The 24762-nt window shown below is 41.2% G+C and overlaps 1 protein-coding gene across 2 annotated transcripts in view; it reads right to left on the bottom strand.

Annotated features, from left to right (window-relative positions):
* The window catches only part of LOC144685874 (protein FAM13B-like), a 176334-nt gene that overhangs the window by 65327 nt on the left and 86245 nt on the right, over window positions 1-24762 (bottom strand). For both annotated transcript variants that reach the window (XM_078550870.1, XM_078550871.1), the window contains exons 10-11: window positions 15332-15389; window positions 5884-6031 (exon numbers count right to left, since the gene is read on the bottom strand). In XM_078550870.1, coding sequence (XP_078406996.1) covers window positions 5884-6031; window positions 15332-15389 — 206 coding nt within the window. The remainder of the gene's footprint in view (window positions 1-5883; window positions 6032-15331; window positions 15390-24762) is intronic.

The raw sequence follows: 24762 nt of genomic DNA, 5'->3' as shown, positions 1-24762 counted from the left end.
CTCTACCCCAGAGGGCTGTGCAGGCTCAGTCATTGAGTATGTTCAAAGCAGAGGTCAATAGGTTTCTTGATACGAATGACATCAAGGGATACAGGGATAGTGCGGGAAGATGGCGTTGAGGTGGACGATCAGCCATAATCTAGTTACATGGTGGAGCAGGCTCAAGGAGCCAAATGGTCTACTCCTGCTCCTATGTCCTCAAGAGGAGATTTAGCAGAATGGCTTGAGGGATGAGGGATTTTAGCTAAAACCTTAGGTTGGAGAAGCTGTGGTTGTTCTTATTGGAGCAAAGGAGGTTAACAAGAGATCTAACAGATGTGTACAAGATTGAAAGATAAGGCAGACAAAGAAAAACTATTTCAAATACCTGATGGTACAAAGACTAAGGAACACAGATTGAAGGCTTGTGCAAGAGATAAAGGGGAATGAGAGGAGGAACCTTTTCTTATGCAAAGTGATAATGGCCTGGAACACTCTGCCTATGAGATTAACGGAGGTGGGGAACGATCAATGATTTTAAAAAGAAATTCCATAGACATTTGAGGGCAAATAAACTTGCAGGACTATGGGGATAAAGAAGGTAAATGGGACTTATTGTATTGCTCTACAGAGAGCCAGCTCGGACTTGGTGGGCTCAAATGGCCTTAAGTGCCTTAATGACAATGACTATGTAGTAGTCACTCCTATCAATATTGTCATGGACAGGTGCATCTATGACAGGTTTATTGATGAGGAAGTGTTCAAGTGGGCTTTTCCCTTGCGTTGGTTCTCCCAACACCTGCTGGAAATCCAGTTTGATGGTTATGTCCTTCAAGACCAGCCAGGTCAGAGTGCTGCTACTGAGCGACTCTTGGTGATGGTTCTATTTAGTTTACGGATTCAGATTAGAATAATCTGAAGAATGCTTGAGATTTCTTGTAAGCACAGAACTAAAAAGCATGTCTGCACATTTGTTAAGCAAGTCAGCATTTGCACTTACAACAGGTCTCTTCAATAACCAAAAAATACTTGCTATACTATCTCTTTTAAAACACCTCAAAACACCACAAAATTAATTACCTTTTGGAGCGAGTTACTGTCATGTTGGCAAACCTCAGCCATTTTGCATCAGTAATGTCACACACAGAACATAGGAAAATAGCAGGAATAGGTCATATGGCTCCTCAGGTCAGCTCCACTATTCAATATCACAGCTAAAATTTTATATTCATTCTGCTCTCTACCCTAATTCTACATCCCTTGGTGTTCAAAAACCTATCAATCTCAGCCTTGAACATTCTTATCAACTGAGCATCCACAGCCCATCCAGGGTTGAAAATTCCAAAGACCGTATCGTCTGACTGAAGAAATTTCTCATCTCAGTCTGAAATGGTCGATCTCTTGAGTTCTAGGCTATCCAGCCAGGGGAAAACAACCTCTTAGCATTCAACTTGTCAAGCCTTAAGAATTTTATACATTTCTCAAATCTCCAAAGAATGTCAGCCATTCTACTTGAATTCTCCTCACAGACCACCCTCTCATTCCAAGAATCTTTGTTGCATCCCCTCTAATACAAGCATATCCTTCCTTAAGAAAGGAGACCAAAACTGACAACACTGTCATCTCAGCGTAGTGCTATATAATTGCAGCAAGACTTCCTTACGCTTGCATTCCAACCCCCTTACAATAAAAGGCCAACATAGCATGTGCCTTCCAAATTGCTTGCTTTATCTGCATGCTAACTTTGTGATTCGTGTACATGGACACCCAATCCCTCTGAATCCCAATGTCTATTGTGTCTCACCTCTTTAAAAAATATTCTGCTTTTCTATTCCTCCTACCAAAGTGGGTAATTTCACGCTTTTCAACATTACAAATGATGTGCCATCTTCCAAGCAAATCATTTAACCTAATTATATCCCTTTGCAGTCTACACATCCTCCTCACAGCTTACTTTCCCTCCTAGTTTTATATAGTCGGAAAACTTGGATACATTATACTGGGTTCCCTCATTCAAGTCATTGAGACTGTTAATAGCAGACTGTCAAGCACCAATGCAAAACTCCAACTGGTTACATCTGGTCATCCTGTATTGATGACCTGTTCATTTCTACGCTGTTTTGTCTTTCTTAACAAAACTTAATCCATGCTAATTTATTACTGCCGATCTGACAAGTTCTAAATTTGTGTAACAACCTATTGTGTGGCACCTAGTGAGTGCCTCTGAGAACCTAAATATATGGTTCCCTGTATCTAACCTGCCAGTAACAACCTCATAAGGCTAATAGATCTGTTAAACTCAATTTTTGTTTCATAAAACTACATTGACTCTGCCTAAAATGACATGTTAATCAAATTTTTGATGACATTGATTGTGGGAGGAATGTTGGTTAGGACATCTGAAGGCTCTTTGCTCTTCTTCCAATGGTACCATGGAATGTTTGAGATCAATCTGAACTATCAGAGAAGGCAGTACTTCAGTAACCAGGATTCACAACTGTTTTTCTAAGGATTCAACAGTAAAATCGCAGTTACAACATGCTCAATGGAAATAAATGGTATAAGCACCTTTTCTTTTAATTTAATGACAAATTTGGCAAGTTTTTTTGCCTAGAAATTCATAAAGCTTTGACTCAAGAAAAACAAGCAGCATTTGGACCTAATCGCACTTACACTTTGATGTTGATAAAACTACAGAAATGTTAAATACAACACAATGTGAAAGGAAATGTTTGTTTTTAAAAAAAAAATGAAAAAAGGCAAACTGATTTGTAACTCATGACTAACCTTGCTTGGTCCACCACACAAAATCATTTCAAGCTTAAGTAGTTTTTGCACTCAAAACCGTAAAGAAAAATATTGCGGAAATATATTTTCCTACTTCTGTCAACATTAAGCACCCTCCAATCAGTTACAGCTTGGATTAGATGCAAATAAAGCTGTTCTCCTCTGCCTTAGTGCATCTTAATGCTAAGAGCAGAAGATCATCATGGCTTGCTCAGTACCACATTTCAACTTCAGCCACCCGAATGGTCTGAAAGAAAATTGGCAGTTTAATGCCAACTATGCAACAGTTTTGTGCTGTGGGTTCCATGCTTACCAGAAAATGATCTGAAATTTCCCAAACTTATTTCATATATCCCCTTGAAGCCCATCAGTGAGTTAAAGGTTGACACTTTACCTCTGGCGTACTCCAACCCAAACTGCATGAAAGTCTCATCTGATTGCTGGCTAGAACTATATTGCATTAAATTAGTCTAGGCAAACTTAATCCAGTTTTCATGGCATGACCACAGCAATATATTGCTCTCCCCTATACTAAATTGGCTCAGGAGAGGCTTTTGTGAGGAAGAGGAAAAACTAGTATCATGTTCAAAGATTATGGCTGGGGTTGTGGGAAATTTGGGGTACTTAACCAACTATTTCAATACAAACTGAGAATGCTTCATTTGAACACTGGATGCCTAAAATATAATGTATGTCCATTTCAGGAGCTGTTACATACCTCATTTTGACAAGTACAGTAAAGTTAATATTGACTAAGCTGTGAGGACTATAACTTCTAAACTATGCTCTCATCATTTATAGAAACTATTACAGGATATTAATTATGCCCAAAATTTTCATTTTCTGCATCAAAAATGCACTATTGAATGCCTGCTGTCAGGAAGATATAATAATTAGAGACAGCTGGTCTGACGGCTTTGACGTAAGAAGAGAAGCTAGGTTTGAAATGTTAAATAGGTAGACATGGGTGCAGTTTTAGAATGTGAGGTGTAAAGGGAACATTTGCATTTTTAAATAGTAGAGTAGCTTGAATTCAAAAGAGGGGTTGAAATGTTTCACCTAGCCAGGAGGAGTTAAAAAAGAGCGTGTTTATTTTCCCCAAAGATTACTGGTAAAATTGGTACTATGATATATTTTTATTATTAGAGAGATAAAGTCCAAAGACATAGTGAAACAATGGGAATTTGCATTCAAAGGGGAAAATATATATAAAGGAGAGAAGGCTATGTGTAAGGGAAGGCATTCTACGATCTAACAAGTGTGAAAAGCCTCCAGCCTCTAAGCCTCGAGCTACCGTCTACATGAACTGAAGTGAAGAAAACTCACTTTGAATTCGACTGTTCAGGGTATCATGTTACTTTGTCTGGGTCTTTTAAAATCTATGGCCAGAATTTTTAGCTCATCAGGTGGGCATGTGCTCGACCCGACCGAGCATAAAATGACGTGCGGTGACATCAGGCGTGCATCCCGACATCATCGCGCACTTGCGCGATATTTCGGTTACAATTTTTATTTTATTTTTTTATTTGCTGTTGACCTTTGCGCCCATCCACCAACTGTAAGGTTGGAAGGGCAGCGAAAAATTTATCTTGATTACCTTTTTAATGGTCAGCAGCGCGCCCGCCAACAATTAAAAGGCCTATTAAGGCCATTAAAAAGGTAACTAAAATAAATTTTTCGCTGCCTGTCCAACCTTACATTTGGGGGACAGACAAAAAGGCCAACAGCAAATAAAAAAATAAAAATTATAACATTTCATTTATAACGTGTCATGAAGGGACATGCTTTAGAACATTTTTAAGAAATTTATTTTTAATACTTTAAACTACTCACCCGAACTCATGCACAAAGTTCGTGCTCACCTCCTTTCCCACCCCCATCCCACAGCTAGTGCTGAGCACTGCCGCTCGCGTTTCACACTGGGCAGGCCTTAACTAGCCCGCCAGCGTGAAATCGCAGTCCGGCCCCGATTCCGGGGCGGTCCGCTTCCCGACCAACCCCCACCCCCATCAAGCCCGCAAGACAAGGAAAATTCCTCCCCTATGTGTTTTACTGTTACCTTAACAAAGGTGTAACTGGGAGCTAGATTAATTAGGGTAGCTAGGAGTTATCATAGTAGTAATTTGTAGGCCTATGTATGTGCCTAAAATTATTTATTTTACTAATAAATGTTTAATTTAGTTTCGTAAAAAACCCTGAGGCTCAGTGGCCTTATTACTATTGAATTCAAGACATGCACCTCAAAATAAATATACAAATTGCAAAACAGTTGTGGCAGTTGTTTCAAGTTTCCCTTTGGGATTTGAGCAACTCAATATTTACCATCTGCTGTGCCATAACACTCCAAACCCTCATGATTTCATCAGGATAGTGGTGTCAATATTTGTTTTAACATTTATTAAACTAATAAAATACATAAATGCATAGTGTATATAAATATGCAATTAAATATATATTATTGCAAAATTCAATGCAACAATCGCAACATTTACTAGTTTCACTGGTGTACAGTAGTCAGTTTCTCCCCTTAAACTTTTAAAAAGGTGTCCATTCGTGCCCTTGCATGTAAAGAAAAAGCTTACTTTTAAGAGAATCTTTGATGGCCTGAAAACAGACGCAGTTAGTGCAAATGCACCATCATGATTAATTCACTCGAGTGCATGGTCAATTTTGTGGCTGGGTTGGCTTCCAGCACGATTTTTAAAAAATAATTAACTCATCAGATCATGGAAATTTGATTTGCACTGGATGCAATTTGCACTTGAATTTCCTTGATCTTATGCACTGGTCTGGCCTATTTTTTGTCCAAATCAATCTAGCAGAAACTCTGCCTCTAAATTTCATATTTTGGTATCAGAAGGCAAAAAATTAGTTAAAATTTGAAAGTTTTAATTTCTGTGCTAAGATCTTCATCACTTATATCTAGAGAATCTCTTGTGAAGCTTTTTCAAATCACAACCTCATTCTGCACATCAAGTCAGCCATTCAGCATAATAGAAAATTTCAATAAACATGATCTGCATAAATCAAGTACTACCAATTTTTTGAAACAATGTTACTTCATGCACTGTGCATTTCAGAAAATTTAAGAATAATTAACATGAATGCTGCAATTACCTTCCCAGACACCTGTCTCAGTCACTCTCTTCAGATCAAGGCGAGCAATTTCTGGTCGTACTCTGTTATCCTGATTAGAAACTTCTTGGCTTTTTGGCACATCAGGCTCTTTATTTGCATTTAAATCATAAATTTCAGTAGATGAATTCTAAAACATAAATAGGAAAACAGAAAAGGTTAATCTTGTCATCAATATGTTATCAATTAGATCCATATCTTTGCCAACCTAAATTAATACAATTTTCTACATAAATAATTTAACTTTTTTTTACTGTTTTTAATTTAAAGGGTTCTTTTTTCAACTAGAGGTATGGCAGGGCAGCTCAGTCATGTGTTGTACCGCTTGCAACACGTGGGAAGTCTTGACGCTCCTTGCACTCTGACCGACCAGGAAGCACCAGCAGCTGCAGCTACTTGAGCTCAGAGTTTCGGAGCTTGAGCACCAATTGGAGGCACAGAGGTGCATCCATGAGGCTGACAGTTTCGTAGATAGCACGGTTTTAGACGTGGTCACCCCACAGTTTACGGAACTGCAGACAGAGAGGAAATGGGTGACAATCAGTCAGAAGAAAGGTGTCAGGCAGGTCGTCAGGAAATCCCGTGCATCTCGCTTGAGAACTGTTTTTCTCTGTTGGAAAACGTTGAGGGTGACGGTTCCTCTGAGGAGTGCAGCCACGCTCATGGCACTGAGTGGCTCAGCTGCAGAGGGTGTGGGGGGGAAAGAGGGGAAGAGCAATAGTGGTAGGAGACTCCGATAGTAAGGGGAACAGACAGGCATTTCTGCGGCCACAGGCGTGCCTCCAGAATGGTATGTTGCCTCCCTGGTGCCAGGGTCAAGGATGTCACTGAATGGCTGCAGGGCATTCTAAAGGGGGAGGGCAAACAGTCAGAGATCATGGTACATATTGGTACCGACGACATAGGTAGAAAGTGGGATGAGGTCCTGAAGCAGAATTTAGGGAGCTAGGAAACAGATTAAAATACAGGACCTCAAAAGGTAGTAATCGCTGGATTACTTCCGGTGCCACATGCCAGTGAGGATAGAAATAGGAGGTTAGTCCAGATGAATGCATGGTGAGAGGGATGGTTTTAGATTTCTGGGACATTGGGGACTGTTTCTGCGGGCTGTGGGACCTGTACAAGGCGGACAGGTTGCATCTTAACCAGAGTGGGACCAACATCCTTGCAGGGAGGTTTGCTAGTGCTGTTGGGAAGGGTTTAAACTAACCTGGCAGGGGGATGGGATCCTGAAAGGAGGTTCAGCAGGAGGAGATGCACAGCCAAAATTAGAAGAGAGAGCAAGTGGGAAGGCATAGAAATTATAGGCCAGTTAAGGCATAAGGGAGTTTGGCAAGGTTGGGTGGTATTTATTTTAATGCAAGGAGTCTGATGAATAAGGCAGATGAGTTGAGGGCACAAATTAACACATAGAAGTATGATGTCATTACTGTCACAGAGACATAGTTGAGAGAGGGGCGGGATTGGCATCTCAATATTCCAGGATATAGGGTCTTCAGGCGAGACAGGGAAGGAGTTAAAAGAGGAGGGGTTATCGCAATATTGATCAAGGAATCAATTATAGCAGTAAGGAGGGATGATATCTTAGAAGGCTCCTCAAATGAAGCCATATGGGTAGAACTGAAAAACAAAAAAGGGGCAATCACATTGCTGGGAGTGTACTACAGGCCCCCAAACAGAGAGAAATAGAAGAGCAGATAAGTAGGCAAATTTCAGAGAAGTCTAAAAACAATAGGGTAATAATAGTGGGGGATTTCAACTTCCCCAACTTTAACTGGGCTAGTCATAGTGTGATAGGTTTAGAGGGAGTGGAATTCTTAAAATGCATCCAGGAAAGCTTTTTAAGCCAGTACATAGAAAGTCCTACAAGAGAGGGGGGCGGTCTTGGGCTTAATTTTAGGGAATGAAGCCGGGCAAGTGGTAGGGGTATCAGTGAGGGAGCATTTTGCAGATAGTGATCATAACTCTGTTAGATTCAAGGCTGTTATGGAAAAGGACAAGGATGGGCCAGAAATCAGAGTTCTAAATTGGGGGAAGGCCAATTTTAATAAGATCAGATATGATTTGGCCAGAGTGGACTGGGAGCAGTTACTTTTCGGTAAATCTGCGTCAAAGTAGTGGAACTCATTCAAGAAGGAAATAGGGAGAGTACAGGGCCAACATATTCCAGTAAAGACAAAGAATGGGACCAACAAATCCAGAGAACCCTGGATGTCAAGGGATATGCAGGATTGGGTGAAGAGAAAAAGGGAGACTTATGACAGATACTGAGGGCTCAAAACAGAAGTCCTAGAGGAGTATAGGATGTGTAGGGGGTAACTTAAAAAGGAAATTAGGAGAGCAAAAAGGGGGCATGAAAAAACACTGGCAGGTAAAATAAAGGAAAATCCAAAGTTATTTTACAAGCACATTGAGAGTAAGAGGATAACTAGCGAAAGAGTGGGGCCCATTAAGGACCATAGTGGTAATTTGTGTGTGGAGCCGGGAGACGTAGGTAAGGTTCTAAATGAATACTGTGTGTCGGTGCTCACAAGTGAGAGGGACGACGTGGGCATGGAAATCCAGCAGAAGGACTGTGATATATTTGAAGAAATTAGCATAGAAAGGGAGAAGGTTCTAAGTGATCTGACATGCTTCAAAGTAGATAAACTTCCAGACCCGGATGAAATGTATCGCAGGCTGTTGAGTGAGGCAAGGGAGGAGATAGCAGGGGCACTGGCAATAATTTTCAATACCTCTCTGGCCACAGGAGAGGTGCCAGAGAACTGGAGGTCAGCCAATGTGGTACCGTTATTTAAGAAGGGAGGAAGGGATAAACCAGGGAACTACAAGCCAGTCAGTCTAACCTCAGTGGTGGGGAAACTATTGGAAGCAATTCTGAGGGACATAATTAATCTCCACTTGGAGAGGCAGGGATTAGTCGAGAACAGTCAGCATGGTTTTGTTAAGGGGAGGTCATGTCTGACCAATTTGATTGAATTTTTTGAAGAGATGACCAGGTGTGTAGGTGAGGGCAATGCATTTGACTTAGTCTACTTGGACTTCAGCAAGGCTTTTGATAAGGTCCCGCATGAGAGACTGATGACGAAATAAGAGCCCATGGGATCCGAGGCAATTTGGCAAACTGGATCCAGAATTGGCTGAGTGGCAGGAAACAGAGGGTGATGGTCGAGGGGTGTTTTTGTGACTGGATGCCTGTGTCCAGTGGGGCTCCACAGGGATCAGAGTTGGGTCCCTTGCTGTTTGTGGTATATATAAACAATATAGACTTGAATGTTGGAGGGTTGCTCAGTAAGTTCGCAGATGACATGAAATTTGGTGGGGGTGGTAAATAGTGAGGAGGATAGCCTTAGATTACAGGAGGATATAGACAGGCTGGTCAGATGGGCTGATCAGTGGCAAATGGAATTTAATCCGGATAAGTGTGAGGTGATGCACTTGGGCAGGACAAACAAGGCACAGGAATACATGATGAATGCTAGGACCCTGGGAAGTACCAAGGATCAGAGGGACCTTGGTGTGCATGTCCACCGGTCCCTTAAGCTAGCGGGACAGGCAAATAAGGTGGTTAAGAAGGCATATGGGATACTTGGCTTTATTAGCCAAGGCATAGAATATAAGAGCAGGGAGGTTATGCTGCAACTGTATAAAACGCTGGTTAGGCCACAGCTAGAGTATTGCGTGCAGTTCTGGAATCCACATTATAGGAAGGATGTGATTGCACTAGAGAGAGGAGATTTACCAGGATGTTGCCTGGGCTGGAGAGTTTTAATTATGAGGAGAGATTGGATAGACTGGGGTTATTTTCCCTGGAGCAGAGGAGATTGAGGGGGGACATGATTGAGGTGTATAAAATTATGAGGGGCATAGACAGGGTAGACAGGAAGGAACTTTTCCCCTTGGTGGAGGGATCAATAACCAGGGGGCATAGATTTAAGGTAAGGGGCAGGAGGTTTAGAGGGAATGTGAGGAAGAATTTTTTCACCCAAAGGGTGGTGGAAATCTGGAACTCACTGCCTGAAAGGGTGGTAGAGACAGAAACCCTCCTAACATTTAAGAAGTATTTGGATGTGCACTTGCGATGCCATGGCATACAAGGCTATGGGCCTAGTGCTGGAAAATGGGATTAGAATAGTTAGGTACTTGTTTGACTGGCGCAGACTCGATGGGCCGAAAGGCCTTTTTCTGTGCTGTTGACCTCTATGACTCTAGGAAAACACATTAAGAGGGAAAATTGAGCAGTAGAGCAGATTTGCACTTAAAACATCAAATGTCCCTCCAAAATCTAGGTTTGAGTATTCATTGAAGCTTTTGCTTAATTTGAAGTTACAGCTAGGGATGTCAAATGGTTGAAATTGTTGGTGTTGCAAATCTGATTTCCCCAACCAAATTTATATTTATTTTGTAAAATGGTAAATTCCATGAATTTGATCAATTGGCCTAAACAAACAGCTGAAAGATTTAGGTTGGATTAATATTTTTTATAATGTTTTGTTGCCCCGTCACTTCATTTACATATCTTTGGGTACAGCACCCTTCATTCAATGAAAGGTGTTTTGATTACACATTTGTTTTTTTTTAAACCAAAAATCAAAAGTGACATCTTTCTTTCTTTGAAGACATTATGTTTTGTTTTACACATTGCTCACTTCCCACATTTAAACTATGACAGAACAGATGGCCTTGAACTCTTCCTGAATATTCAGGATATCTGGTGATATAAAGAGCGCTAATAGTTCATTTCCCTTATCTGCGGGCTGGTTTTTCTCTTTTCACATACCTGGCCAGTGCTATTTACTGGTTGCTTTTGTAAAGAGGAGGAAATCAGTTTCCACAGGAAAGAAATGCATTAGCAAAAATAAATTATTTGCCTCTACTTTCACGGTAATAGAATTAAGAGCTCACAATCTCTCCTTTGCTGAGTCTATCACCTATAGATTTGATCTCAACTGCAAGTTTACAAACAACCAAAACAGAAGTCCTGCTTTGGGAAAAAATAAACTGTGATTTTCATATTATTTAGGTTCAAATTAAACTGAATAGATGGTAAACAGGTATTAATAAAGAATCAATGAGAGCTGATTTATCATAATTGAAGACAAGAGGAATGGTTCTTTGTCACGATCTTGAGAAGAGTTGGAGGAAAATATTAAGCCAAAAGGGCCAGCTTTCTCTAAAAAAAGAAACTAGCAAATGAATTGTCCAAATGAAAAAGTGACCAAAAGGAGGAATCACTGATGCTTTAGAAGAGATAACCTTAGCAAACCAAGAGAAAGAACAGTAACTAGGAGCAAAAAAATATAACTTTACTCAGCAGGTCCAACGGTGGATTCATCTAGATCACAAGCAAAGACAAAGTTGGCTGCAGATATTTTAATCTGATCAAAACAGCAGGTATAATAGGTAGTTTTTTTTAAAAATGCCTGAGTGTAGCAAGAAATTGCAGATCTGACTGGAAAGTGATGGGTGCAGCCATCATGCCAGAATTGAAAAAGGCAATGTAAGATCAAAAGGCAGCTACAAGCCTCCAACTGGGTCCACAGTGAAAAGAACCTCATTTTGAATTCATAAGGTAAAAATGCTTTGCCTGGTGTTTGGCTAAGTCTATGAGTTGCTGTTGCCTTAATGGAGACTAGTTTGGGAATTTGTTAAAAGTTATGATAGTAGTAATTTTTACAATTCTTTCACAATCACAAGCATCAAGAATCAGAAGAATAAAAATAACAGTTATACCAAAGGAAAAGCAAAAACAACCTTCAACATTACCCTAAATATCCAATTCACTGATCCAATCATTCAGCTTATTGGCTCAGAGGTGCATGGACTGATTAAGCTCAATCAATTTATTCATTAAGCAAAATAGAAAAGGGCTCAGCATCAGTAAAAGATGAGTAGAACCACTGCTGCTAATAATTTTTGAAATTACCAACAGTCACATTCATGCCTCTAAGCATCAGCAAGCTCATCCATGTCAGAAGTTGTGAATTCAAGAGCATTCCAGGACTCAGGGAAATACTGAGGGAGTGTTGTATTGTCAGGGGTGCCATTTTTTAGACGAGACATTGAACTGAAATGAATCGCCCTATTCAAGTGGATGTAATAGACTCCAGGTACTGCTCAAAAGGGGAATTCTTCTGCTGTCCAAACTGACAGTCCTCTCTCAGACACCAACGAAAATAAATTAATTGGTCATTCATCATATTATCTCTTTGCGCGACCCTATGTGAAAAACTGGCTATTACGTTTTTCCTACGTTATAAGTGCAAGAATTGCAAAAAGTAATTCACTGGATGCCATGAACTTTAGGGCGTTCTGAACACATGAAGAGGCAATACCAAATGCAAATTCTTAATGGTGGCCTTAGCAGTGAAGATGACAATATATTTGGTTTTGCACAACAACAAATTTACAAGTTCCATGCAGATGGAGATTTGATGAGCTACTGAAGCGGCAAGTAAATTTAGTGAAGTAGGGAAGATATATTTTTCCATTTCGAGTCAAGTGCTTCAAGGGACTCCACTAAGAAGTAGTGTGTGAAAACAATTAAGAACATATACTTCCTCTGGGTTAGAAGCCAGAATATGAAGTGAGATTGACATCAAGAAGTCAGAAAGAGGTACCAGTAAATAAGCAAGATGGCTAAAGTTGAGATATGAACGATATTACAGCACAACTGCAGTAAAAGCGATGGTCTCAGACTATGCTGTTCTTTACACTCATCAAGTTATATCTGCAACCTGTTTGGGATATCTTTGGGGGCAGGGGGAAAGTAAGGAGAATGGGCCATTGCTACTGAAACAACCTGCATTTATATTGTGCCTTTAATGTTGTAAAATGTCCCATCACTCAACAGAAGTGTTATCAAACAAAATTTGACACTGATCCACATGAGGATTTATTACTGCAGATGAGCAAAAGCATGGATTGATTGGGCCAAGCGGCCTGCTTCTTCATTTTAATATCTATAAATTCTAGTAACTTCACCTTCTGAGCTATCTCTGAGCACTGTTCAGAGTTTTATTCGTCTTATTTCAATAATTTGGGAAAAAAAGTTTTTTTTAAGCTCTCCTTGATCAGATATATACTCCGACTTTGTATTATCAGTCATAGTTTCATTCTGCAATTTCATATTTTCAATATTGCCCTTATCATAGGGATGCTTTGTAATAGCCCTATCATTTTTGCACAATTTCTTAATATTTGATTTACTGATCACCTCATAGGTTGCCCACAATAACAACATAATGGGAGTAAGCCCTTTGAGCCTGCTCTGCCATTCAGTAGGGTCACAGCTGATCATCTACCTCAACTCCATCTTCCCTCACTATCACCACATTCCTTAATATCCAAAAACCCATCAATCTGTGTCTTGAGCATACTCAACAACTAAGCATGCACAGCACTCTGGGATACAGAATTCCGATGATTCCACAAGAGGAAATTCCACCTCATCTCAGTCCGAACTGACTGGTTCCTTATTCTGAAACTGTGACCCCCTAGTTCTAGACTTCCCAGCCAGGGGAAACAACCTCCTAGCATTTGTCAGCATTTTTTCAGCGTTTGTTCTTCACCTTGTTCATCTTCATTGCTTTCCATTTCCCTTGTGTTTGATCAGATATCTACAAAAGCTTGCTTTTTCCTGCCATATCTCACATGCCTTCCCTTTTGATCTTGTACCACTGTCCCTTCTTTCCCTGCTTCTATACTTGCTTAAAACCTGTGACATCTCCAACTTTTAGAAGTTTTGAAGGCCCTCGACCTGAAAGATTAGCTCTGTTCCTCTCTCCGCAGATGATGCTAGGCCTGCTAAGTATTACCAGCATTTTTTGTTTTTATTCCCAGCATCTACCCTGTCAAGCCAGTTAAGAATTTTATGCTTCAATTAGATCACCTTTTATTTTTCTAAATTCTAAGGAACATAGGCCTAGTCTACTCAATCTCTCCTCATAGGACAATTTTCTCATTTCAGGAATCAGTCTCATAAAACTTTATTGCATTCCCTCTAAGGAAAGTATATCCTTCCTTAGTTAAGGATACAAAAACTGTATATAGTACTGCAGGTGTGGTCACACCAAGACCCTGTATAAATGTAGTCAGACTTCTTTAATCTCTCACTCTAATCGCTTTATAATAAAGGCTAACATACTATTTTGCTTGTTGTACCTACGTGTCTGAGATTCGGGTACAAGTCACCAGGTCCCTCTGAATGCCAAAATATCCTTTTCCCTCACCATTTAAAAAATTCTACTTTTCTGTTTCTCCCACCAAAGTATCAAATTTCCCCACATTATGTCCCATCTACCATGCTCTGGTATACTTAACCTGTTTATACTCCTGTGTCCTTCTCACAGCTCACTTTCCCACTTTATGTCAGACACTTAGATACATTATACTTGGTCCTCTCATCCAAGTCATTAGTATAAATTGTAAATAGCTGAGGCCCAAGCACCGATCCTTGGAGTATCCCCACTAGTTAGTCTGCCATTCTGAAAGTGACCTGTTTGACTATCAGATTCATGCTGTTCACTAACTCTACACTAATTCATGAACTGTTTCAAATCACGTGGTGAGAGAAATCATCATGGTACAAGCAGAAAAATTGTCAAATGAAAACAATTAGCATATGGTGGGTAGCAAGAAACGGTGCTGGATGAAAACAAAAATTAACATACAAAATTAGAACAGAAATGATTTTAAGTGGATGAAAATCATTGTCAACTTTTGTTCAGGTAAAGTGCCATTTAGAGAAATACAGGAGGCAGAAGTTGGTCTAGCAACTGTTGGACTTTGTTGTATCTTATTTCATTAGCTTTTATATTAAAAATAAATTAACATGAACATTGTTTTTTTTAAAAAGTCTTGCAATACAGAATTCTGTGTGCTTCATACAGTTGCATACAACAATGGCACGAAACCTATGTGGCTTTTTCCAAAGCTCCGTGCATCCCACTGGCCTCTAGGATTACCTTGCTTGAATTCAAAGCTGGTATAGAGAATCATAGAAGGAGATCCTTTGGACCATCGAGTCCACGCCTGCTTTCTTCGCGAGCTATTTAACTAGTTCCACTCCCCTGCCTTTTCCCTGCAGCCCTACTTTTTTTTTTCTCTTAAGGTGCTTATACAATTCCCTTTCGAAAGCCTTGTTGAATCTGCCTCCACCACCAAGATCTGAATTATTTTAATAAAATCATCCATCACTACTATTAGGAGCTTCTCTTAAAAAACATAACCATTTCATCACTCCCTTTATGTTATTTACTTTAATTTGAGACTATTTAGAATAATCAGAACTTTAAACAGACCCATAAACTAAGAGAATAAACTTATTCTGCAATAAGAATTTTGAGTTTGTATATATATTTTTATTTTAAAAAAAATCACAAAACAAATTTCACATGCAGTTATATAAACCTAAAATGTTCTTACTCACCGAGGTTAATTTTAAAGAACTATCTATGTCAGTTTCAGAAACAGAAGTACTTTCTTGCCTGCAAAAGACATAGTAAAAGGATACTTAACATTTTGCTTTTGACATGTATTCAAACATAGGTCATCAATTAACCAGGAGTCCTTTCAGTAGTTTCAAAAAAGCAAGTTATGTACGTCAACATAGGTCCCATTATTTGAAATTCAACGCATTTCAATATATTAGTTTGAAAGCTAATTAAAGATGTCTTTATTTCCATAGCCCTTTTAAACTGTGCCATTATAGATCACTAATTTGAATTCAATGTTTACAAACCAAAATATTATCAAGTCACTAACAATGGTGTTGTAGCTGTATTACTCACAGTCCCAGTTCTCTTAATAGGAAAGTAGTTGCACTGATAGCTCAAAATGTGAATGGTGCAATTTTGACAACTTTGCTAAACAGATAGTCCAAATATTGTAGCTAGTAATGTAATAGCTAGCAATGCCTGAAGAAACATTTTCTCATCTTAACTTTCTGCCAAAAGTACTGCTTTCACAGGCACCAGCAGTACTCTAGGTGCATCGTTCCAGTGAAGCTCAACGCAAACTGGAGGAACAGCACCTCATCTTCCGACTAGGCACTTTACAGCCTTCCAGACTGAATATTGATTTCAACAATTTTAGATCATGAACTCTCTCCTCCATCCCCACCCCCTTTCCATTTCTTCCCCCTCCTTTTTGTTTTTTCCAATAATTTATATAGATTTTTCTTTTCCCACCTATTTCCATTATTTTTAAATGTATTTCCACCCACTGTTTATCTCTAACGTTTAGCCTTTTTAGTATTCCTTCACCCCACCCCACCCCCACTAGAGCCATCTGTACCTTGTTTGTCCTGCTTTCTACTCTTAATTAGCACATTCCTTTAGATAATATCACCACCTTCAACACCTCTTTGTCCTTTTGTCTGTGACATCTTTTGGTTATCTCCACCTATTACTGGCTTCTTGTCCCAACAACCCCCCCTCCCCTTAAACCAGCTTATATTTCACCCCTTTCCTTTTTTACTTAGTTCTGTTGAAGGGTCATGAGGACTCGAAATGTCAACTGTGCTCTTCTCCGCCGATGCTGCCAGACCTGCTGAGTTTTTCCAGGTATTTCTGTTTCGGTTTTTGTTTTGCTCTAGGTGGTTTGGTCATTTTTCATGTTTGAGCTGAAACACTGGCCATCAACATGCTATACATTTGTGTCACTTCCTTCTAGAGTTCCTGAATAGCAATCAGATGCTTTGTCGTCCAGACTGAAGAGGTGAATAGCACAACATTATTGCCATTCCACCTGGAGATAGCTCAGCACAGACTAGGGATCGAATCTAGTTATCTTTCACGTCATAATGCATTTGCTTATAAAACCATCAATCACAGAAAATACAATTCGGGTAAAATTCTGAAAATTGTCCTTAAATTTACGGATAAACAATTAGTCATGTCATTCAAAAGCTAACAAAATATTTGCATTCATTGCATTAGCTTCCTACTGTATTGGTGCTAGATTTCATTTCTCACATTTTTCTAACAAATAATCAGGAATGATAGAGAAGGAAATGGTTCTTGGACTGAATTTATCTGGTTCAAGTTGAGGAACAAAGGGCGACCTATTACATTGTTGTGAGTTTTTATATATAAAAAAACAAAGCTCCAAATTGGAGGAGGTAGATGAACAAATTCATCAGCAACTTTCAAAAGCACATGGAAAAAATAAAGTAGTCATATCAAGAGAATTAATACCCTAATATAGGCTAGGAAAAACAAGAGAATTAATTACCCTAATATAGACTGGTGAAGGAGGGAAAAGAATTTGGTGATAAGAGCCACACTGCTACCATGATGGTCTTGGCAGGGCAAGTGGTAGTAGATATAATAACCAAATGACGCAGTTTCACTTAGGAGGAACGTGTCATCACCTGTCAACCAGGTTTTCATCAAGGCCATGCTGTCGATGCAATCATCCACATCAAGTTCATGAATAACAAGGGCCTCATTACCTTGACACTTCAGTCCAGGAGGAAGTCACACCTCTTAGGTTAGGTTATGGTGCAGGTCTGGTTAGAGGTCAGAGGCAGAAGGGTGTGACACAGATAGAAATTAATGGGTTTGACCTAATAGCCATTGCTGGAGGAGTCTCAACCTTTGCCCTTATTCAACAGATATGAGATTCTTGCAACAAGGAGAGCAAAGTCTAAAAAGTGGATGAGCAAACAGTGCAAACACAGGAGGCCATTCAAGTGGGGGGCATGAAAAGGAATGCGGTAGTGATAGGAGATGGTATAGTTAGGGGGACATATACTGTCCTGCGCAGTCACATACCAGAAATTCCAAAAGCTGTGTTGCCTCCTCAGTGCCAGGTCTAAGAATATTTCCTCAAGGATGGAGAGTAATATGGAGTGGAGTGGGAGGAGCCCAATGTGGTGGCCATGTAGGAATCAAGAATACAGGTAGATCTATAAATGAGGTTCTGCTGAGGGGGAGTTTGAAATTGGGAAATGGATAAACAGATTAAAGGTTAAATGCATAGTTGAAAGTAGTGCTATGGGAGGCAGGTGCTTCACTTCTTGGGCCACTGACACCAGCATCGGGGACAGACAGAACTGATCAGTTGGGACAGGTTCCACTGGGGTTGGGACCAATGCCTTGGCAAATCAAAGAACTAGGGCAGCATGCAGGGTCTTTTAAAAACTACTGAAGGCAAGGATTCAGGAAAGGATAGATCCACAAGTAGTAAGAGAAATGTCTCAAGGCTGTAGATCTCAGTAATGAGTTATTTTGGATAAAAATAATTAGAGTGAATAAGGAAGGAACAGAGCTCAACAAATGCAATAGCATCGAAGGTGACACCAGGGAAAAAGAAAAAAGGTAAAACTAAAGGCAGCATATGGAAACTCATGAAGCATTCACAGCAAAATAAATTAATTAATGGCACAGATAAAAATTAATGAGTTTGATCTAATAGCCATTGTAAATATATACCAAAACAAAATAAAAACAGAATTACCTGGAAAAACTCAGCAAGTCTGGCAGCATCGGCGGAGAAGAAATCAGTCAACGTTTCGAGCCCTCATGGCCCTTCAGCTGAAGGGCCATGAGGGCTCGAAACGTTGACTGATTTCTTCTCCGCCGATGCTGCCAGACTTGCTGAGTTTTTCCAGGTAATTCTGTTTTTATTTTGTTTTGGATTTCCAGCATCCGCAGTAGCTTTTAGCTTTTTGTTTTTATCATTGTAAATATATAGTTGCAGAATGACAAACATTGGGAACCCACATTCCAGAACACTTGGCTTTTAGAAAAGCTAAGCGAAAGGAAGGGGCCCTGATAATAAAGGATGGGATAAACACAGTAGAAGGAAAGGATCTAAGCTCAGAAAGCCAAGAGGTGCAGTCAGCTTGGGTGGAGCTAAAAAACAAGGGGCAGAAAACACTGGTGGAAGCCATTTTTAGGCTGGCTATAACATCAGACAAAAGGACAAATCAGGAAATTAGAAGGGCAGGCAACAAGGACCAAACAGTAACATTAACCTTCAGACAGACTGGGCAAACCAAATTTGCTGTAATAGTGTGAAGGATGAGTTCACTGAATGAATACAAGACAGCGTCCTAGATCAGTACATTGAGGAATCAACTGAGGAACAGGCTATTTTAGATCTAGTATTGTGCGATGAGAAATGGTTAATTAATAACATAATAAAAGGGCCTTTAGGGCTGGGTTCAAACTTAACTGGAATAACAGGATTCAATCAAATACACTCCCCAAAACCATTCAAACCTTTTCTTACATTGCTGCTTTGGATAACTTTTCTCTCAAGAGCAAAAAACTAAATCTGCGGCATAAGCTTAAGCATACTCTCTCATGCCAATATTCAGTCAGTCATTCCATCCTGAAATCCAGAGTACATTTCAACAGGTGCCATTTACATGAACTCCAAAAGGTTTTAGTAAGCTGCTCAACCAGAGCACAAACACCCAAGGCCAATCTCATCTTCACCTAACATTCACACAAACCTACTTCTAACAAAGCTGCTGGGTGGCAATCAGAAATGGAATTCCTGCCTTTCAAAACTGCTAATCCCAGCACACTGAAAACAACTGTATGTAGTGCAGGTTGCGATCAGCTAACTCAGTGCATGAGGAATCAAATTTCAGGTCATCCCGGTCTACAACTCAAAGTTACTATAAAAACCTGCCAATTCATCAAGCACTCTAAGATGCTGCACTGGATGTAAATGGGAGCATAATCTTAGAAGCATCACCTTATTCGATCAGATGTTTACTATATTTATAAATGACATAGGGATAGAGAACGGTATACCCAAGTTTGCTGACAACACTAGCTGTAGGTGGCACGGTGAATAATGTTGATGGAAGCAAAAAGTTAGAAAGGCAGTGATAGATTTAGTGGCTGGGTAAATCTGTGGTAGATGGAGTTTGGCATGGTGAACTGTCAGGTTATCCATTCTGCATCATAGATAGATAGATCAGGGCATTTTCTAAATGGTGAAAAAATAAGAGCAGAGAGACTTAGGAATCCATGCACCGAAATCAATGTTAGTGGACCAGTACAACAGTTTAAAAGGCTAATGGAATATTGGTCTTTATCACAAGTGGTATGAAATACAAAGGGATAGAAGTTCTGATTAGGCCCATCTGGAGTACTGCAATAAAAAAAAATGTTGGATCAATCAGCAAGTCTGCCAAACATCTGTGGTGAGAGAAACAGAGTTAGCATTTCAGAAATGGGACAAGTTAGAGATGTAACAGGTTAAGCAAGCAGGGAAAGGAGTAAGGACAGTGGTTACGATCGGAAATTGTCAAAGTCAATGTTGAGTGTGGAAGGTTCTAAAGTGCCTAATCGAAAAATGAAGTGCTATTCCTTAAGTTTCCTTGGAACAGGGTAGGAAGCCAAGAATACGGGTAGGAAGCTAAGAATAGGGGTCAGAGTATAAGTGGGGGAGCGAATAATTAAAAACAATAAGTGACCAGAATTCAGGGTTGCATTTGTGGACTGAACAGAGGGTTCCACAAAGCAGTTGCCTAATCTACATCTGGTCTCCCAATGCATTGAATACAGTATGCTAAATTGCAAATAATATAAATAAATCACTTTCACCTAGAAATTCTGAAGAGGCTGTATAAATCATTTATGGATTAATCAGGGACAAGTTGCGTGGATATGTTAAAAGGGCGTGCCTAACTAACTCAACTGAACTTTTTGAGGACATAACAGGAAAGGTTGATAAGGATAGCAGTTTGATGTAGTCTCCATGGATTTCAGCAAGGTTTTTGACAAATGTCACACATAAGAACTAACGAATTAGTAACAGGAGTAGGCCACTTGGCCCTTCGAGCCTGCTCCACCATTCAATAAGATCATGGCTGATCTGACTGCAACCTATCGCCTACCCCGGATCACCTTTTACCCCTTTGTTTATCAAGAATCTATCTACCTCTGCCTTGAAAACATTCAAAGACTCTGCTTCCACTGCTTTTTGAGAAAGGCGGAGGAGGGTGGCAATGCGTAGTGGTATTGTCACTGGACTAGTAATCCAGAGACCCAAGGTAATGCTCTGCGGGCCCAGGTATGAAACCCACCATGGCAGATGGTGGAAATTGAATTCAATAAAAAAATCTGGAATTAAAAGTCTAATGCAACCATTGTCGATTGTTGTAAAAATCCATCTGGTTCACTAATGTCCTTTAGGGAAGGAAATCTGTCGTCCTTGCCTGGTCTGGCCTACAGCAGTGTGGTTGACTCTGAAATAGCTTAGCAAGCCACTCAGTTGTAACAAACCACTACAAAATCATAAAAAAGGAATGAAATCGGACAGACCACCCGGCATCAGAAACGACAACAGCAATCTCAGCCCTGTCGACCCTGCAAATCCCTTCTGACTAAGATCTGGGTGCTAGTGCTGAAATTGGGAGAGCTGTCTCACAGGCTAGTCAAGCAACAGCCTGACATTGTCTGTAAAGTATTATTCCATGAGGATGACTATGTCCCAGACACCACCATCACCATCCCTGGGTATGTCCTGCCCCACTGGCAGGACAGGCCCAGCAGAGGTGGCGGTACAGTGGTATACAGTTGGGAGGGAGTTGCTCTGGCCCCATGAAGTCTCATGGCACCAGGTCAAACATGGGCAAGGAAACCTCCTGCTGATTACGTCAGCTGATGAATCAGTGCTCCTCCATGCTGAACACCACTTAGAGGAAGCACCGAGGGTGGCAAGGGCACAGAAAGTACTCTGGGTGGGGGACTTCATGTCCATCACCAAGAGTGGCTTGGTAGCACCACCACTGACCGAGCTGGCCGAGTCCTAAAAGACACAACTGCTAGACTAAGTCTGCAGCAGGTGGGGAGGAAGCCAACTAGAGGGAAAAACATACTTGATCTCATCCTCACCAACCTACCTACCGCATCTGTCCATGGCAGTATTGGTAAGATTGATCACTGCACAGTCCTTATGGAGACGAAGTTCCGCCTTCACATCACCCTCCATCGTGTTGTGTGGCACTATCACCGTGCTAAATGGGATAGATTTCAAACAGATCTAGCAGCTCAAGACTGGGCATCCATGAGGTGTCGTGGGCCATCAGCAGCAGCAGCATTGTACTCAAACACAATCTGTAACCTCATGGGCTGGCATGACCCCCATTCTGACAGTACCATTAAGCCAGGGGGATCAACCCTGGTTCAATGAAGAGCGCAGGAGCACATGCCAGGAGCAACACCAGGCATACCTAAAAATGAGGCGTCAACCTAGTGAAGCTATAACACAGGACTATTTGCATGCCAAACAGCATAAGCAGCAAGTGATATACAGGGCTAAGCAATTCCACAACCAACAGATGAGATCGAAGCTCTGCAGTCCTGCCACATCTAGTCCTGAATGGCGGTGGGCAATTAAACAGCTCACTGGAGGGGGAGGCTCCACAAATATCCTCTTCCTCAATGATGGAGGAGCCCAGCACAGCAGTGCAAAAGATAAGGCTGAAGCATTTTCCACAATCTTCAGCTAGAAATGCCAAGTGGGTGATCCATCTCAGCCTCCTGCGGAGGTCCCCAGCATCACAGACGCCAGTCTTCAGCCAATGTGATTACTCCACATGATATCAAGAAACGGCTGAAGGCACTGGATACTGCAAAGGCTATGGGCCCTGGCATCATTCTGGCAACAGTACTGAAGACTTGTGCTCCAGAACTTGCCGCGCCCCTGACCAAGCTGTTCCAGTACAGCTGCAACACTGGCACCTACCCAGCTATGTGGGAAATTGCCCATGTATGCCCTGTACACAAAATGCACGTCAAATCCAACCCAGCCAACTACCGCCCCATCAGTCTACTCTCAATCACCAGTAATGGAAGGAGTCATCAACAGTGCTATCAAGCAGCACTTGCCTAGCAATGATCTGCTCACTGACACCCAGTTTGGGTTCTGCCAGCGACACTCAGCTCCTGACCTCATTACAGCCTTGGTTCAAACATGGACAAAAGAGCTGAACTCCCAAGGTGAGGCGAGAGTGACTGCCCTTGACATCAAAGCAGCATTTGACCGAGTGTGGCATCAAGGAGACCTAGCAAAACTGGAGTCAATGGGAATCAGGGGCAAAAGTCTCCGCTGGTTGGAGTCATACCTAGCATAAAGGGAAATGGTTGTGGTTGTTGGAGGTCAGTCATCTCAGCTCCAGGACATCATTGCAGGAGTTCCTCAGAGTAGTGTCCTCGGCCCAACCATCTTCAGCTGCTTCATCAATGGCCTTCCTTCCATCTTAAGGTCAGAAGTGGGAATGTTCATTGATGATTGCACAATGTTCAGCACCATTCGCGACTCCTCAGATACTGAAGCAATCCATGTCCAAATATAGCAAGACCTGGACAATATCCAGGCTTGGGCTGACAAGTAGCAAGTAACATTTGCGCCACACAAGGGGCGGGCAATGACTATCTCCAATAAGAGAGAATCCAACCATCGCCCCTTGATGCTCAATGGCATTACCATCACTGAATTCCCCACTATCAGCATCCTGGTGGTTACCACTGACCAGAAACTGAACTGAACTAGCCATATAAATACTGTGGCTGCAAGAGCAGGTCAGATGCTAGGAATCGTGTGGCGAGTAACTCACCTCCTGACTCCCCAAAGCCTGTCCACCATCTGCAAGGCACAAGTCAGAAATGTGATGGAATACTCCCCACTTGCCTATATGAGTGCAGCTCCCACAACACTCAAGAAGCTTGGCACCATCCAGGACAAAGCAGCCTGCTTGATTGGCACCACATCCACAAACATTCACTCCCTCCACCACCGATGCATAGCGGTAGCAGTGTGCACCATCTACAAGGTGCATCGCAGGAATTCACCCAGGCTCCTTCGACAGTACCTTGCAAACCCATGACCCCTACCATCTAGAAGGACAGGGGCAGCAGATAGATGGGATCACCACCACCTGAAAGTTCCCCTCCAAGTCACTCACCATCCTGACTTGGAAATATGTCACTGTTCCTTCACTGTCGCTGGGTCAAAATCCTGGAACTCCCTTCCTAACAGCACTGTGGGTGTACCTACACCACATGGACTGCAGCAGTTCAAGAAGGCAGCTCACCACCACCTTCTCAAAGGCAACTAGGGATGGGCAATAAATGCTGGCCCAGCCCGCGAAGCCCACATCCCGTAAATGAATTTTAAAAAAGACTCACTACCCTCAGAAAGAAATTCTCGTCTGTCTTAAATGGGCAACCCTTCATTTTTAAACAGTGAACCCCTACTCCTAGATTATCCAACAAAAGGAAACATCCTTTCCACATCCACCCTATCAAGACCCCTCAGGATTTTGTATGTTTCAATCAAGTCGCCTTTTACTCTTGTGAACTCTAGTGGATACAAGCCTAGCCTGTCCAATCTTTCCTCATAAGACAAACCGCCCATTCCTGGTATTAGTTTAGTAACCTTCTCTGGACTGCTTCCAATGCACGTACATCCTTCCTTAAATAAAGAGACCAATACTATACACAGTACTCCAGATGTGGTCTCACCAGTGTCCTGTACAACTGAAGCATAACCTCCCTATTTTTATATTCAATACCTCTCGCAATAAAGGGTAACATTCTATTAGCTTTCTTAATTAATTGCTGTGCCTGCATGTAAGCCTTTTGTGATTCATGCATTAGGACACCCAGATCCCTCTGCATCTCAGACCTCTGCAATCTGTGTTTAAATAATATGCTTCTTTTTTATTCTTCCTGCCAAAGTGGACAATTTCACATTTTCCCACATTATACTCCATTTGCCAGAACTTTGCCCTTTCACTTAACCCATGTCCCTTGTAGCCTCATGTCCTCTTCAGAACTTACTTTCCTACCTATCTTTGTATCATCAGCGAATTTAGCACGCATTACCTTC

Source organism: Cetorhinus maximus, chromosome 10, assembly GCF_964194155.1.
Source record: "Cetorhinus maximus chromosome 10, sCetMax3.hap1.1, whole genome shotgun sequence".
In the NCBI taxonomy this organism is placed as follows: Eukaryota; Metazoa; Chordata; class Chondrichthyes; order Lamniformes; family Cetorhinidae; genus Cetorhinus; species Cetorhinus maximus.
The sequence above is the reverse complement of the archived record's forward strand: the minus strand, read 5'-3'. Positions and strand labels throughout refer to the sequence as shown.